The sequence below is a fragment of the Manis javanica genome, chromosome 16, assembly GCF_040802235.1.
Source record: "Manis javanica isolate MJ-LG chromosome 16, MJ_LKY, whole genome shotgun sequence".
Taxonomy (NCBI): Eukaryota; Metazoa; Chordata; class Mammalia; order Pholidota; family Manidae; genus Manis; species Manis javanica.
The window spans coordinates 35,860,700-35,878,987 of record NC_133171.1 but is presented as its reverse complement, the minus strand read 5'-3'; the positions used below and the strand labels follow the sequence as shown (position 1 = coordinate 35,878,987).

General features: G+C 37.8%; 1 protein-coding gene across 1 annotated transcript in view; it reads left to right on the top strand.

Moving 5' to 3' along the window:
* Positions 1-8,604, top strand: part of HCRTR2 (hypocretin receptor 2) — a 103,957-nt gene extending 95,353 nt beyond the window's left edge. The window contains exons 6-7 of the mRNA XM_037020817.2: positions 1,797-1,918; positions 3,979-8,604. Coding sequence (XP_036876712.1) covers positions 1,797-1,918; positions 3,979-4,208 — 352 coding nt within the window. The 3' untranslated portion in view covers positions 4,209-8,604. The remainder of the gene's footprint in view (positions 1-1,796; positions 1,919-3,978) is intronic.
* Positions 8,605-18,288: the final 9,684 nt, after the last annotated feature.

Below are 18,288 nucleotides of genomic sequence, written 5' to 3'. Positions count from 1 at the left end.
TCATATTCCTCACAGCTGGGGACTCTGGAGAGAGGCAGGTTTATTGAGGTCACACAGACTCAAGGTGGTATAACCAGCTGCAGAGATTTCTGCTTCTGTTTGCCCTTCTTCTGGATTGCTTAGTGACTTTTTCAGTGAAGAAGAAATGGAAAATGAACTTTTGTTCAGGAACATTATTTCATTATTTGCTACAGACACAGCCTGAAATGTGTGCGATGGTCAGCCATTTATGACATTGAGATATATGCCAGCTCACGAGACAATGAAAGCTACTTTGCCCTCCATATCTTTCCATAATTCCTTTCTTACTTTTTTTGACTACAGAAATCCAGCCAAATTTATAATGATCTTTTGCTAGATGGATGTTTTCTGCTTTTAAGGACTTTGTAAACATGGTATGATGCTGAATAAAATTTCCCGTTTTTCCTTTTTCTACTTTTATTTTAGTCTGTCTAAATTCAATGAAAATTAGATTTCCTGTTCTCTGCTCACTTGGATTTCCCACAGCTTAGCACCTACATTTGTCCTTTAACTAGTTTCAAATACCTACCTGTCCATAATATTCCTCTTATTCTTCGGACATACCTTCTTTTCCAATAAAAATAAATGGCTTCCTAAGGAGGAGTCTATGTTAAACTTAAGATATTTTCAGCTTTTGGCGACTTCTGCTCTTTTCCACAAAATTTTTTTTTTAATTTAAATAACCTTGAAAAGTGTTTTTCTCATTACCCCGCCCATCTTCTTCCAATGTTTATCTGTTTGCCCTTGCCTGTTACACTTGGGTTTTCTTTCTCTTACAAATACATTCCTAAATTCTGCTCCTTGAAACCTAATTTTTTTGTCTGATTCATCAAAAACCAACTTCTTTAAAGCAATTCTGTCTTGTCTAGGACTTCAAAGATAACTGTGGGAGAGAGTTATAAGATGTTATTAATTCCATTTGTGCATGTTGTTTAACTCCACAGTGTATTTTCATAAAACTCTCATACCCCACAGTGCATCATTTTATTGCAGGAATGCATTTCTGTCATGGGCACAAAAGACACAATCAAAGATGGAGCCTGTGGCAGGAAATGCATTATAATCTTCAGCCTGTAAGTTTACTGGGTACTTGCAAGTTACTGGCTATTGCCTAGTTAATAGATTTTGATAGATGGGGTATTTCTAAATATGGAAGAAAACTTAAACATGACTTTTGAGGATATAAAAGTGAAATCTTTTTTCAGAGCTTAGAATAATAAATAAAAATAATAAAACTTACGAATTTTAACACAGTACCAGAGTTTTTGCCTAGTGAAAATGAATTTCACTAGTCCCAGAAGCCAAATTTCAGCAATGAAGTTGAAGAAATGTAGTGCTTTGATCAATGCACAAATGAAAATCAGAAGAAGTACTTACAGACTGCAGTTGGGAGTGCTTTTTAAACAACACACAAAAAATGGAATATTAGCAAACATTGTGCAATAGTATTTAGAAACAAAATGCAAGAAGGGAGATGATAGACAGATCCTCAATTTCTGAACTCTTCCCCACAAGAAATATTATCACATTTTCTGTTTACTGGACAGAAAGACCCTTCTCTCACCTGATTTGACTTTTGATTTACCAATTGTGCCCTAGAGATTGTGCTCAGGCACTGAAGTTATAATAAAGCCACTGTAGTGCTCTAAACCTGACCATGGTCAGTGCCTTCATCGCCCTTCTACACAGGGCTTTGATCACCCTTGAATTTAATTATTTGAAAGGTACTTTCCAGAATCACACTGAATTTCCTGTTGTTGTTTGTTTTCCTACAGAGTATTTGGGATGTTCACCCACACGGAAGACAGAGAGACTGTGTACGCCTGGTTTACCTTTTCACACTGGCTTGTATATGCCAACAGTGCTGCGAACCCAATTATTTATAATTTTCTCAGTGGTGAGTTTTCAACTATTTCTTCCATATAAACCACTATCCTAGCCAAAGGTGTGGGGTCAATGGCCAGAAGTTTTCAAAAAAACATTCTTGAATTTTATAAAGAGCTTATTTGTTGTATAATGACATTTTCCCCCCTAATCTATCTTGAGATTTTTTTCCCCTTATGGGAGGGAACACATTACCTGCGTCATCAGAGAAATTTATCTACGTCATTTTCCCCGTAAAATTTAGAAGAAATGTTGACATAGAAGGAAAGTGAAAATTGTGAGAATTGAATAACCATAGAACCTTGCTTATCATACATTAAAATTATGATTTACAAAAACGCAAAATAGTTTTATCTGGAAATAAAATAGCCTTGCTATATTATTTCTTTGCCAACATTGAGATTACCTAATTGAGACTGAATTGGAATCTTCCCCTTTAGGTATTTTTCTGTGTTTACATTTCTCTTGTGGATAATGTCTCTGGGGTTTATCTTGAGATTCCTCACTCACTACAAAAAGTGGTATTTCTCCTAAGTAACACAGCTAAATGATATTCACATACACATACCAGTAACTGATTTAATCTATCTCTTTATGTGACCAATATAATTATAAAAACCTTTCCAACTAATAACTGCTCTATTTATAACATGTTGCCTGATTGACTTAGAATTGTGTTTCAGCTAGGTACATCTTTACATCATCTTCTTCTCTAACTGGTTGGCTATTCCTTTTTCATTTCTTTCTCCAAATATATGACGATTTTATAGGAAAGGATAAGCAATTTATTTTATTGCATACTTAATAAAGTATGTGTGTTCTTCAACTTCATCTTTAATCTTTTGGGTTGTATAGGTTTTTTTTTAAAGACAATCAACCAATTAGAAATATTTTAAATAACTTTTTAAAATAATCATGGCATATACTCTACCTCTGCCTTCTTTCACCTAGGAATTCAATCATGTATATGTGAGGTTTGTTTTGTACTCAGTTGCCACTTTTCATGACTTTGCCTGTCACATCCAACCCCAGGCTCCAGAATAAAGGCTACAGGAGAGCTATGATAACCACATGTCACTTCCCACCTGCTGTCTTTGAAGGGAAAAGGGGTCATGTGGAATCGTGGCTCGGAAAGTCATGGGGAAGCAGTTGTCACGGGTGCAGGGACGTGTAAAGCCCTGATCCCTGTACTAAGCGGGAAAAACCTATTACAAGGTTGTAGAGGGTGGTGTTTGAAGCTGAAGCCGCAGAACGAAAGTGCTATCATGGAGGCTAAGAGTGAGGGAAGGAACGTGGTTGATAATCACTGGGGACTTTTTATGTGCCTGCTATTGTCCCAGGTCCATGAATATTCATCTTCTCGTTTAATCACTCAATAACCCAGTTTGATAAATGAAATTCAGAGAGAAGAAATGATGATTTCCAATCTTGTCATTTACCCTTCAAAAGGTGATTGCTTATTTTCCTATGTCTCCAATTTCATATCAGTAATTTAAAGACAAGGACTAACTTCTCAAGTTGTTTAGTTTTCCTTCCATTTTTTTGTTGTACCTTATGCAGATCACGAAGCTTTAGTAACCTGCTAGATATTAAAGATACTGTTCCAGATATTTTGTTGAACTAATTGTGTCAGTAGAATAGTTTCTTCAAAATATAACACAGAGGGAATTTCTGTATAGCTTTGGCTACCTACATATAACATAGGTTTCATCAATTTTGAAATTATTAAATATCTCTGGGCATCCTACTGTTGATCACTTTTCTTATCATCATCTAACTAAAAATAACCCCCACTGGCAAATGTATAAAGTTTGCCTCTGAAAGAATGAAACAGAGTGCAAATATCATACATGAAAAGCAGTCGTATTATTTTATGGAAATACCTTATTGTTTCAAGAGTCTCCCAAGCTCCCCATACCATGCTTTCCTTTTCCTGGTTCCCCCTTCTTTGCAAAATGTTGCACCTCATTGTTAGTTTGGCTCAAGGGAGCAACTCAGTTGTACCCTCATCATGATTTGTTGGAACATATTTACACGGAATTCTTTTTCCTTCCATGCTCCTTGGTTTGCCAGGAAAATTTCGAGAGGAATTTAAAGCTGCATTTTCTTGCTGTTGCCTTGGAATTCACCATCGCCAGGAGGATCGGCTTGCCAGGGGACGAACGAGCACAGAGAGCCGGAAATCTCTGACCACACAGATCAGCAACTTTGATAACATATCAAAACTCTCCGAGCAAGTTGTGCTCACCAGCATAAGCACACTCCCAGCAGCCAATGGGGCAGGACCGCTTCAAAACTGGTAGAATGTTTATTCATATGACAGGGATATCTGAGGAAAACTATCCTTTTTTTAAATATCTGTACACAGAAATTTTATGATCTTAAAGATATGAAGGTAAAATGACTTTGTGGACCCATTTTTTTTTTAACTATGGCTCTTTGGAAATAAAAAAAGTTAGTTTAAAATAATTTCTCAATTTTTGATTTAAACTTGTTAGAAAGCTAACCTTCACTGAACTTACATCAGGCTATTTCACTTTTTGTTTCAGGCATTAGGATTTGTGTCAATGAAATGTCAGAACATTTCTAATTTGAATTGTTATTTCAATCTTTCACCTTCAAATTGGTTGCAAAGAATTACTAAAAATTATCCACTAATTTTTTTTCTTTTTTTCTTTTTGGCTACTAAAAGAAGTAGCAATCACTAACTCTGAATTAACAACAGACTTCTTAGTTGACTTTATAGTTTAAAAAAAACCCACAAAGACTATCATGATGTAACATCTGAGAGAATATTTATGTACACTACAGCATATTAGATAACAAAAAGCTACCTTTTAAAAACTACTTAAAAATATACACTCTTAACCTTTATTTTCCATTAATTTTGTCACTCATTTACACAATTTTCTCAGGTTTGTAACCTTATCATTGCTAACATTTCTCATCTCAACATATGGCCAGTAAGACTGTATTAAAACAAAAACTTTGGAGGAACTACAAATACATAATCATTTCATCTCTATGAAAAGACTTCAGCATTTAAGAATAGATAAAATCACAGTATTATATTCTTCTAACTGATAAAAATGACATAGTGGGCCATGCTGGAACAAATGAAGAAGGCACTTTACAAAGAAAAATGGACAACTGAATCACAGTGGGACCCCATATTGGACAGGTTAATGCCATGGAGGTTTGATGGCAAATATTGGTACTTATTTAGTTTTTATAAACATTCTTCAAATACTTGCTAGAAAGCACCCATTGTACTAGGTGCTAGGGAGTGAGGTAGGGATCTATACAAATGTGCCTTCAGAAGAGCTCGAGGCTACTGAGGGAGACATGTGTTCACGGAGTCTGCAAGGGCAGCAGTCCTCTCTGGGGAACAGATTAGGACACCATGGGCAAAGCAGTGAAGCATGAGCAAAGTTCCTCACCAGGACATTGCAGTAAAGCTGTCACTTGGGGTTTCTAGTTAATTACAGTGACACTGTCAATATCAGCAGATTCCACCCGAGCCTGCAGCTAAGAGCCAGGTGGTTAGAATGGAGGTGACTGTTCTTCACTCACACACAAATGAGTAGGAATATTGTATATTTTGTACAAATGTGAGAGCTGGGATTCAAAGCATTGAATATTTCACGTTTGTTCCTCTGCAAAATTCTTCTGATTCAGTGAGTCACTTTAATATTGAAGTTCAAGAAATATTCATGAGAGGTTGCTCTTATTAGACTACAGCAGCAGGTGTTCTTATTTTATTGAAACAAAACAGATGGAGAATACTACTTGTGAAAAATTTTCATAGAAGATAAAAATCATCTTGTTCTTTTCTTTTTTCCCAACCCATCGCTTTCAGAAAGAAGTAATTCAGTAAAATTATCCACAAATTGTTTTCCTACTTTAGCATTTGGGATTGCCTTGTGCTTTTCACTACTCAAAGCAAAAAGTACCCTTGCATAAGAGGTTTATCAAAATTATATCACTAATTACAAGAATAATAATGAAAGCAAAATATTGTCTCTCCTTTCTACCCTTTATACATTTGAGAATTTTTTAAATTTATGCTGCACGAATTGAGAGTCGGTTTTCAGGTTGTGATGGAAGCTAGCACTTTAAATAGTTTGAGGATAACTTCAAAAATTGTTGATAATATGCCTTAATAGCTAAGCATAATAAGAGCTAAATTCCTTAGACCCTAATGTATCTAGTTCTTTATCATTTAAGAAGGAAAAAGAGAGCCAGTGAGTGGCTCAGAGAGGTGGCTCTTGTGTGGTTGTACATTGAAGACAGACTCATAAGACAGAGTTCCTTTGCTCTAAATCAGTGATTCTCGAAGAATAGTTCCTGAAACATCAGGATCATCTGAGAACTTATTGGACATCAGATTTCCACCCTCTATCCCAAATCTGCTGAATCTGAAACTTTGGGTGTGGTACCCAGGAATCTGTATGTTAACAAGTCCTACAGGTGATTCTGAGGTACCTTAAAATTTGAGAACCACTGCATCAAATAATACCTCCAAATAATACCTGGCACCTGCTAATTAGCTCATGTGAAATAAAGTATTTTACTGCACAGGTATCTACAACAGGGACCACCACTACCGTCAGCCTGGTTGGAGGTCTAGGCGAAGAGGCTGAGCATCAGCATTGAATGTCACTCAGTGCCATCTCACTCAAAGAGATAATGGTTTGTGAAACAACCGCTGTGTTACAAGTGCCGTGTGAAGAAGGCCTGTCTGAAAGCACTTGTGTGCTTTATGGCTGCCTCGATGACTTCCGTTTCTAACTAAATCTTTCAAATTTCCAATTCTATTGGTACTTACTAAGGCTAAGTTTGGCGGAAGCAGACCGTTTCTAAGAATGATCATTGTGTGAAAGGAAAACAAACACCAATACTTACGAGAAACTGTGGGAATGGAGTAATAGACCATGCACATTGCTCTCAACACGTTGGCACAGGAATTCTCAGAAGTCTGGATTTAGTATGGCTACCTTACTAGGACACGTGGTAAAGAAACTGGTGTTCCCAAAACTTGCCCATCTGGTGGAACAAAGAGTCAACAACTTACCTCATTATGTGCTAATAACACAAATGAGAACACTTCTTATGAAAGGAATGTGTTGCGATTATTTTATGCTCTACATAGAATATGTATCTTTTTTTTGCTATATTTCAAATATTTAATGTACAATGTCATTAATGTTACTGAAATTTTGTTATCAGTTAGGATGAGAATAATTTTATCTGACATAGAATCCTTTTGAACTTCATTATTTCTGAATTTCTACAAACTCATGAAAACTTTTATATTTTACTTCATTCTTGGCAAAAGATGACTGCCAGTTTCTAAGACAGTGACTTCTAAATTATCCAAGGCTTGGAGCATTTCTTGAATATTAAATAACTGTTACAAATCCTTGATGAGTTAATTGCCAAAGTGTTGGGCACAGTAATATTAAGTTTCACTCCCAGTGTACATTGTTTTATTGAAGACACAGGTAAATATCTAATCTGAAGAATGTAGTCTGAATATACATAACCCTAATTTTCAGAACGACCAATCCCAAAGATGCTTATGGATACAAACTGTGAAGAGGGCTATTATTATTTTAATAACTGGCATAATCATAGTGTTTTGGACTTGATATAAGTCATCATACTAATCAACTGCACTTCAAAAAATATATGTGTAGTCGGTCATTACAATTAGAAAGCTTTTCAATTCCAGTTAATTTTACAATGGATAACTTTTCTACTTCTTACAAGTTGTAAGTCAAAAAAAAAGGTTATGTGCAATTAGTTTTCAAATGGCATGAAGCAAAGAAATAAATTTTTCAGAGACAATATGTAAACAGAGAAAATACTGTTAATTTAGGTCTATTACCTTATGTACCTCAGAAAATGGAGTGCAAAGGCGTGAAGCTCACTGTTATCCCAAATTCAAAGGGGATTGTTTTCTAGACCATAAGTACAGTCAGAAAGGGGACAAGAACTCCCTTCCACTTGCCACGTATTTCTATGATCTTACATTTCTTTATAAGCGCTGGAGTTAGAATGTCTTTAAGGTTTTCATGAAATGTATTTGTATAAGTGTTGTAATCTCATCTGTGTAACATCATGTCACTTGTTTAACAATTATCTTACACACTTAAACCTCTTTATGCCTGATTTACTGTGTCTTCATGAAGAAACTTCTTATCAAATCCAATGTGATTATACATGAACTATAGTAAAGGATGCTTGTTACATAGTTTTTAAGTAAAAACCACATTGACAATTCTATAATCACATTCACATTGCTCTATTTTATGAAAAATCTTGTTGATTAGATAAGTTGGATGTTCACTCACAGCTAATGTCGAAGCCTCGCATTTCAGGATTGAATTAAGCCCTCGGGTACAGTATTTAATGACCAAAATATTTTTCCCATTAAGTTATATAACCAGGGATAATCATGATATAAAGGGTTTTTAATGCTTTTTAGAGCAGGTACTACGAAAAAGATGGCTAAGATTAATACAGAAATATTTCATAAAAATTATGTAATACCACATATATATATAGCATTACATTTTAGAGCATTTATTTGAGCCAAGAGATTTAATCTTGTTTTGACTTAGAGGAAATGATGACCTTGTGATTTTTAATTTATTATTAGACTAGTAAGCACTGCATTTATGTAATTAAGTAATTTTTTCCTGGTCATTATATATAAAACTTTTAGAATTCTTTTAATCTCAGTGATACATTTTAGAATGTGTATTTCCTGCTTTTTGTTTACCAAAATGATTCTGAAAATGGCAGAATAAAATGCCAACAATTTTCATTTAAGAATCCATTTTTATTCAGCACTGTTTATTCTAACTTGTATCAAAAATGGAGCCAAAGTAACTGGGCAAAGTAAATACTTGTCTCCTTCTAGGGAAATGTGATTGGAGTGTGCAGTGGTTTTTAAAGACAGAGTGAAACTTTCGGAATGAAATCCCAGGAATAGCGATTTCAGGGGTGAGGATGTTTTGAGTGATCCATCGTCATGGAGCAGGTACTTGGCAGATACCCCTGCTCCTAGAGTGAGCCTTGAAGAGAAGACACCCACCTCTACTCCCATCTAGGCCAGGGGGGACGTTGCTTGCAGCCCCTCTCTGCCCCTGCCCGCTTCCAGTGTCTTCTCACTCTCCAGATGTATCCTTGCCCCAGTCCCTTCCTTCCCCCTTTGCTCCCTCCCTTCCTTCCTCCCTCCCACACTCCCTCTCTCCTCTCTTTTTATTTATTTAACTATGGTTATAGCAATGTGAGGCAAGTGAAAAGAGATCTGTAGACTCCTATCTCCTCTAAAATTCCATGTAAGTAGTCACGAAGGTTCTTGATGCCCCAGACCTTCTCTGTGGTGTTTACTGCTGTGTCTTGGTTCCTAGAACCTTGCCTGGCATATAGAAGTTGTCGACCAGGAAAAGGGAAAGCTGTAGAACGATTAATTGCCTTTACTTGGGGTCTTAGAAATTGCAGCTCAGGAACACAGATTCAGGAGAAAACCCACAAGTTATGCTCCAAGGAGGAGAAAAGATTTAGGGTTTTTAAAGACAAAAAGGGTAACTCTAAGAGGGCTTATGTAAATGGTCTTGATTGGCTAAACTACTGTAACCTACATTTAGCTATGCATAATCGCTTGCTAACGTGATCACTAGGCAAAAAAATGTCCACTTTTGTGCAGGCGGCAAATGTTTGTCCAGGATGTTTACATTTTGGCAGAAGGCAAAGTTTAACATTCTTTTGAGATCAGCAGTTTCAAAGAAGAGGACTTGCGTAGACCCTATATCCTTAATAGGCCCCTGACTTACTTTACTTTATTCTCAGTATCAATATTAACTCCACATCTACAAAGTTACTAGCTAAATACCTCTCAAATTAATGAATCAACAATAGTTGCATGGCAGATTTTTCCCCAACTCATCCTTTTCTTCCATTTTCTCCCAATTCTTTGCATGTGGCCTCTAAAACTCCCTTTCCACTGAGAACAAAAATGCCCTGTATTCTCAGAGTCTACACAGCTCAGACCTTTTTCTTTCCTTACCGAGATGAAACCGTACGTTGAGAACACCGATTCCCATTCTCGGGCCACCATCACATTGGGAGGTAGCACTGGTGTAACGCAGACATTCCGTTCCACAGCCAGCTGAGCAGCCAGCACACCCAGAGACAGACCGTGGAGTAAAGAGCTTTATTCAACAAGCGGCAGGTTGGACGTGGGAGGATGTCCTAAAGATCCATCTAAATGCAGAGTTGATTTCAAGCTCCCTTAATGCCAGGTAAAGGGGGAGCAGAAGGAGACTGAGGTTAGGAGGTGACATAACTGCAGACATCCGAGCACCAGCGAGGGCCCGAGGAGAGTTGTAAACCCCCCCGTCCTTGGTCAGCTGACTCCCACGGCACAGGTCTGGTCCTGACATTCTTATCTCCCTGGGGGAGACAAGCCTTGGGCAAGCAGCTATTTGCAGAAATCTCAAGCTGTCAGCAAAATTCCTTTTGATGATTAACAAGCCTATGTGCAGGGCTACAGGGCTGAGCAAAAAACACTTCCCCACCCCCTCCCCCCTTTTTTTCCCCTTTTGGTCTAAAGGTTAAAGCAGCAAAGGAGACCCAGTGCGGAGGCGGAGATGCCAAGATTTTCTGATCTCTTGCACCAGTATGCTCACCAATCCTAGGTTCAGACCACCACTCTTCCATCCCTAAGTAAGAGCTGGCCCCTTTTAGGGCCTTCTCCATCACTGAGCTCTCTCTGCTGCTCCTAATTTCTCTGCCCCTCACTCACATACCTCAGCATCTGCCCTGTAGTCACAACTCAAAAGCCTGAGTCCCTGTGGGTGATGCGCCCAGAATTCAGCTTTCCACTTCCTTGGTCTCCTTAACATGAAAGACTGAGTCCCCCTGTTCATCAAACTCACCCCTAGTTTTGCATAGCACAGTTTATATGCTGTGTACCTTGTACCTTATTATCTCCCATGAGAACAGATCCTCCTCTGAAATATAAGACATTAATAGTCTATTCAGAGCCAGCATTCACTTACCCATCCTTTCATCTCACAGTTGTGTTCCCACTACAATTTCCCTCAACCCCAAAGAGACTACTGGATTATTTAGCCTTTTATTTTATCCCACTTTATCAGTCCCATCCTGGCCTGACCTTCTTCCCCACCCAAGGAGAAACAAGACCACCAGGTGGCATGGCACTCATTCCTGGACATGATGTAGTTCACCAAATTCTTACACTTTGCCCTGATGAAGTCATGACATTTCTCATGCAACGGACAGCCTGCCCTCCTATAGCATCGAAAATAAATGACTTGAGCACGTCATGAAGCCTTATTGAGTTAGGTAGCCAGGCCAGCAGAGGCAGCCGCCCTTCTCTAACCGGGACTGCACTCCGGAGACCCATTTCTCCAGCTCGGCCATGGCATGAACTGCGTCACTTCCTTCACCCTATCTCTGCTATCATGAGCCCTCATTATTTTTCCTTCTGCGTCAGAAGCTGCTCTGAAAATAATCTCATTATTTATGAATTCTCTTTAAGACCATATAAATTCACTTAATTCGATCTTGCAAATCCTCTACAACTCTTCTTGTGGTCAATCTTCACTTTTAACCTGGGTGTTTGGGGACAAGAGGAGGTCATTTCATTTTTTTCTTGGCTAGCTATTAATAATTTCCTAATTTATTAATTTTTTTGTAAATGTTCCATTTGAAATGCATCTACGGCTGGGCCTCTTTTACTTTATACATCTGTGGCTGTGTTCCTTCTGCTGAGAGCTGTTTTAATAGTAGAACTTACTTTGCCACACTCCAGCCTCTGAAAAGCCCAGAGAGCGCCCTCCATTTGACTACAAAACGAATATTGCACTTTCCTTACTCTAAGAGGAGACTCTCCAGGTGGATTGTCAAACTTTTTGGCATTGAAGAAATGATTTAATCAATTACAATGTTTTATTAGAAAATTGTACCTTTCTCTTTACAAGGCATGTGTCCTGCCTGGAATCTATATTCTACCAATTCTAAAAGCCCACTTTCCTCATGTGAAAACCTAATCTAGGCTTAGAATGTATTATTATAAGGAAACATCTATAAACCATGTTTCTGTTTGTATTGTTTTGTTTTACCAACAGACTCAGAATATTTAGCTTCAAAAGTTATTCCCTGGTTGTTTTACTACAGTCGTTCAAAGGGGCCATCATCTCCTTACCTTCTTGACCCTAAATTGTGCTCTTAGAATGACTGACTTTGCACATAACTGGAATGGAATGAGATCATGGAGTTCTTAGGACTAAGAAAAGCAAAAAATTTCTGTCATTCCATTAGCAGACATCTGTGGAGCGAAAGTTAACAGTATTCTCCGTGCTCCTCTAGGAGACTAACATGCTCATCACACATCAACAACTTACATGCAGATTAAATTCAGCCTTGAGTGCAACTTGTTCAGAGAACCGAAACCACCTCCCTATCTTATTTGCAACGAGTGCAGGTAAGCCCTGCTATTGATGCTTATACTGGTTCTAAAGCTCAATATTTTCTCAACTGTCAGGACCTGTCAAAATGCTACCCTAACAAGATTTTCCAATGGGATGACACATTAAAGAATTTTACTCCCTCCTTTAAGTATTTGGAAAATTTGATTTAATACAGTGTTTAAATCTAATAAATATTAGGATCACTTTTCCCTATTGCAGTGAACAAAATGACAGCATTTTACATGCATTTAACAAAATCAATTGCTACTGGGAGAATCCAAAGTAGGCCACTGAAATAGCTTTCTAACTACTACCATCAAAGAGTTTAAATAAAATATTTTAAGTAAACATCATTATTTTGTATAGCTATGTCCCAGAAGAGCCACCAACCAAAAGTTGTACAATTTGATGCTACTGACCTAAGATTTTAGCTAGTTTAAGTCACGACCATCTACTCAGCAGGACTTATCATTCAGTTATGTTTGTGTTTATTTTTCAACCAGGAGATCTTGAAGGGTGTAGCAAGAAAGTGATGCTTCAAGTTGGGCATTCTGTGAGTGATTTACTGGGCATTTTTAAATGGTTGTGGTGCTTGATTATATCTTGTTGCCAAGCTGAAATAATTGTGTCCCAGCTTTCATCTGGGACTACCCAACCATCTGCTTGAGAATCCCCTGAGATTCTTGTTAGAAATGCAGGTCCCTGACACCATCCATACATCATTTTGGTTTGTCTAGGGTGAAACTCAGGGATTCTGATTCAACTGGTGTGGACTGGCATTTGACCATTGATTTATTGCCTGTGATGGTAGGGAGTGAGTTGCTCATTTGTGTGCTTTAGAGCTGACCCCATCATATCTTGAGGAGAATATTTATAGTCTTGGGGCCTCTGACTGACTCTGATTGGAATGGGTGACATTTCATTCAAGCCATTACCATTGTTTGGCTTCTTATTTTCATAAACTGTCAACACAATTCCAGTTTCATAAGAGCTAAATCATATGACTCTGTTCTTTACTGTTTCACATAGCTGTATTCTAGGCTCTTATCAAGATTCATGAGTAATCTCCCAGCCACAAATTTTCAACTAACAATATTTTATACCCAAAATTTAGAAGCCAAAGCAAAACTCTTTCGCCACCACCAGATGGTGTTGCTTTGGGTTGACCTGTAACGAGACCTCTGAGTGGCCTTCAGAAACTAACTGAAGATAATTAGGAGATGATTAGAAGAACTTACAGAAATACACTACTATCCTTTACATATCAAAACCTATAGAAGGAAACAGTATCTTTGGGGAATTTTCTATAGGATATGATGTCTTTTATTTTCCTCTCGTTACTTTGAAATCCATTTTGTGTCCTCTTATTCCGTTTTGTGAATTTATACACACACACACACACACAATAATATAGACATTTTATGTCTCACTGTTCTTTGGTAGGATGATAGCACACTTCACTGAGAAGCATTACAAAGAAGAGTCCTAAGAAGATGTTGCTCTCTTTACTTGAAAGTATTGAGGGCTGTGTTTGTGACATTCCAGGTTTTCGGTCAAGGAACACATAAGGAAGAATTTCTGCCTGGATTTAGTATCAGTAGTACTTCATTCATCTTAAGAATATAGCATGATTTGCTATTTTAAAAGGTGTGCTCACTTTTCACATCACCTGCTAGAAGGATTAGAGGCAAATCTGCAACCTGCCCAATTCCACCTTTGCTGTACATAGGACGCTACAGTGAGCGCTGTGTGGACCGACCCCCATGGAGCTTCCCTTCCGCTTTGTTTTCTATCTTCCTTCTTATTCACCCCCATTCTCTGGCATTTCCATTTTAAGATGTCATCTTTTACTTCCATTGTTTTTGAAACAAATAAATACAAATTGTTTGAGAACACAAAAGTACTTAGGAAAATTTAGAGATGAATGTTAAGCAAAACTGAAAATTAGTTACAAATATAGAGCAGTTTGTGTATTTTAGCAAATAATTTATTTTAAAAAATTACTAACCTATCACAGAGGGAGGACTTGAACTTAAATAATATGGATAAGGTACAAATGTGGATTCGTCTCCCTGACTGCGGCGTCTGTGGGCTGGGTTGGCTCCAAATTCCACAGATTATTGGATAAGCTGTCTTTGCCCATGTTGCGACTGAAGAGTAAAGATCCCTGCTTTATGTACCTCGGTACCCCCGGGCGGAATTTGGTATCTACCAAATGATCAGTCTCTTTAATCATTTTTATATAAAAATTTCTCCCAGAAAGGATTTTTGCAATGTCAAATCCATTTAAATCCTTTCTTAATGCATGGGTTTCAAATCCTGATGACCATCTCAGTTACGATTTTCTTAAGACTGAAAGATAAGGGTTTTTGACAAAGTATAAACAACTCAGAAATTATTAATTCAGTAATCGACTAGATACCCTCTCAGACTCCTCCAGTACGAGCTATCTTCTCAGTAACTTGTCATTCAGGGTCTTTGGATTTAAGCATTTTCTTCCCTATTAGTATATAAATTCTTTGAAAGCAGGAACTGGGCTGTATTCATATTTGCGTGCCAGCCCATGAGCCTCATAAGATACAGGCAATCAATCAACCTTTGTTGACTAAATCAGTAAATGAAGAGCCCATAAGTAATGTTGTAGTTCATTTCACTCTATTCTGAAAACTGTTAGAGCAATATGAGACTTGTTCATAAAGAAAAATAGACGGAGTATTTATTACTTAACCTCAGCATTGTGCTAGGAAGGGCTCTACAGGTGAAAAGGACTACATCTGAAGCTAACCTTACCTTAAGCTAAACCATTTTGTGAGGGAGAATGTAAACAAAGTTAAACAATCAATTTTTAGGTGCTAGGTATTAGGATGAAACTTGTCTTTGCCTAGAGAAAGGTAACTTTGGAAGAAAAAAGGCTTTGCTGGGGTTTGAAGGCAGAGATGAGGAACCCATGCTGGGCAGAAGGACAAATCCACCAGTGGTTGGGCATGTGCAGCATTATGACTCCCTCCAGGAACTGCACAGAACACAATGGGAAAACTGGGGCCCTTGGCAGGAAGTGGCATTAAGTGGGTGGGTAGGGGTAGATACTGAAAAGCTTTTTGTAATATTTGAAGAAATTTGAAACTAGTTTTATGTAATAGAGAACAATTTATGCATTCTATCCAGAGGAGAGATATGATTAGATTTGGGTTCTGGTGAGTGTTAATAGCTCTGTAGCCAGTGAATTTGAGAGCTGGGTATTGTCACTTTAGGTCTCAGATAGGTTGTTATAGAACTATTCATCTTCAAGAATAATGATTGGATCTAAATCCAGTGGCAGTGGGGCTGGAAAATAAACATTAGATTTAATATCGAGATGAAGGTGTGAGAAATAAGAGAGTTTGCATTAATGTCTAATTCTATTTACAATGGACCCAAGCCACCCTCCGCTTTAACAGAGGCAGTGCTGTTCCAGTAGCTGAGGTGCTTTAACTGCACTTGTAAACTTGCCCTCCCCTTGCTAACATGCTTTCTTCTGAGTGTATGTGTGTTTAGGGGGGAGGGAAAGTTAGATGTTCGCTCTGCGAGCCGACCTCTTTCTCTTTGACCTCTAACCAATGATCCCCACCCCTCCTTGCATATGTTGCCTGATATACCCAAACACGGCTGCCAATTTGCTACTCTTAGGGCCAAGAACCTGCCACCACTTGGATCACCACAGCCTGCTCCATGGGCTGCTCCCCTGTTTATGGTGGCACTGATGCACAAGCACGGCCCTGGGGATTCTCTTCTCTCCCCTGTGTCTTCAAGTGTATGTTTGAGTGTGTGTTTGTGAGTGTGGGTGTGTCTACTATAAACAGAAGAGAGCAGGTCACATTTTTTCTTCTTGTGTTATGAATATCAAAGGGTGTTTCCTATCAAAACATGTCCCAGGTCTAAGACTGAGAGGCTCTTTAGTAGTACAGCTTACACTTGGACTGCTTTCCTCAAAGGGCCACCCTGCTGTCAACTGGCATTAAAATCCCATTGCAGTGCACCAGGCTTGGAGTCTCTCAGAACTTCTTGGATCCCATGCCCTGGCAAGAATAGAAGCCAGCTAACATCAGAGTCAGTGGTGAAAGACTGAAGCTTTTCCTCTAAGATCAAGAACAAGACAAGGGTGCTCACTTTCATCACTCTATTCAACATTGAACTGGAAGTCCTAGCTAGAACAATCAGACAACATAAAGAAATAAAAGATATCCAAATTGGAAAGGAAAAAGCAAAATTTTTGTTACTGGCAGATGATATGATCTTACATATTGAAATTCCTAAAGTGCAATCATAACACTGTTGGGACAAATCAATGAATTCAGTTAAGTTGCAGGATATAAAATAAATTACTGAAATCAACTGCATTCTTACACACTAACAACAAACCATCTAAAAAGGAAAGAAAATATCCCATGCACAATAGCATCAAAGCAAATAAAATACCAGGACTAAATTTAACCAAGGAAGTGAAAGATCTATATATGAGACTTTGATGAGAGAAATTGAGACACAAATGAAAGATATATTGTGTTCATGGATCAAATTTATTATTGTTAAAATGTCCATACCCCCCTAAGCCATTTATAGATTTAATGCAATTCCTATTAAAGTTTCACTGGCATTTTCCTCAAAAATAGAAAAACAAATCCTAAAATTTGTATGGAACCACAGAAGAGTAACTGAAGCAATCCTGAGAAAGAAAAGAACAGCTGGAGGCATCACACTCCTTGATTTCAGACTATATTACAATGTTGTAGTAGTCAAAACAGTATGGTACTGGCATAAAGACAGATACATCGATCACTGGAGCCCAGAATAGATTAGGGAGCCCAGAAGTTAAGCCACACATATACAGTCAGCTTTGGCAAGGGAGCTAAGACCACTCAGTGGGATAGTTTCCTCAACTGATAGTGTTGAGAAAACAATAACCACATGCAGAAATATAAAACTGGACTCCTGTCTTACACTACTCACAAAAATGTACTCAAGATGAATTAGACTCAAATATAATACCTAATACTATAAAATTCCCAGAAGGAAATTAGGGGAGAATCTCCCCGACATTGGTATTGGCAATGAGACCAAAAGCACGAACAACACCAGCAAAAAACCAGCAAGTGGCACTACATCAAACTGAAAACCTTCTGAACAAAAAAGAAACAAAAAAGAAAAGAGGAGGCAACCTAAGGAATGGCAGAAAATATTTGCAAACCGTATATTGAATAAGTGGGGAGATGATGGTCAGAGTGTACAAACTTGCAAAAAGAAGATGAATAGGAGGCTTTCAAGATTATCTCTCCGAAATACATCTCTGACTGCAACCTCAAAAGAATCCTGAGCCAGAAACACTTGGCCAAGTCACTCCAGAATTCCAGACCCACAGAAATAGTGAGTGATCATAAATAATTATTTTTGTTTTAAGATGCTAAGTTTTGGGGTGACTTTTACACTGTAATAGAAAAAAAAACTGATGTAAATCTGAAAAAAATGCAATGTAGGAGAAAATAGGGAGAAAAAAAAAGAGAAAAAAGTAGTACTCTACAAAAAAAGCGATGATGGTATGGCCCTCAAAAGGAAAGTTTGTTCTGACCATCTCAATAAATAAAGGGTCAGATTACATGGAAAACTTCAGGTTCCAATACTATTAATCCCAGGCTCTATTTGTAGTAATTCAATTACTAGGAAAATAGGAGTTGGAAATGAATCAAACAGAGAAGTTGAATTTATTTAGAAATCTATAATAGGAGGGAAAGAACAAAAGTTGTTGGAAAAGTTTCTATGATGATTCCATTAAGGAGACAAAGTCCTTTTCAGGAAGGAATTAAAGGGCAGTGAAGATATGATAATCTTCTTAAAATGATGTAGC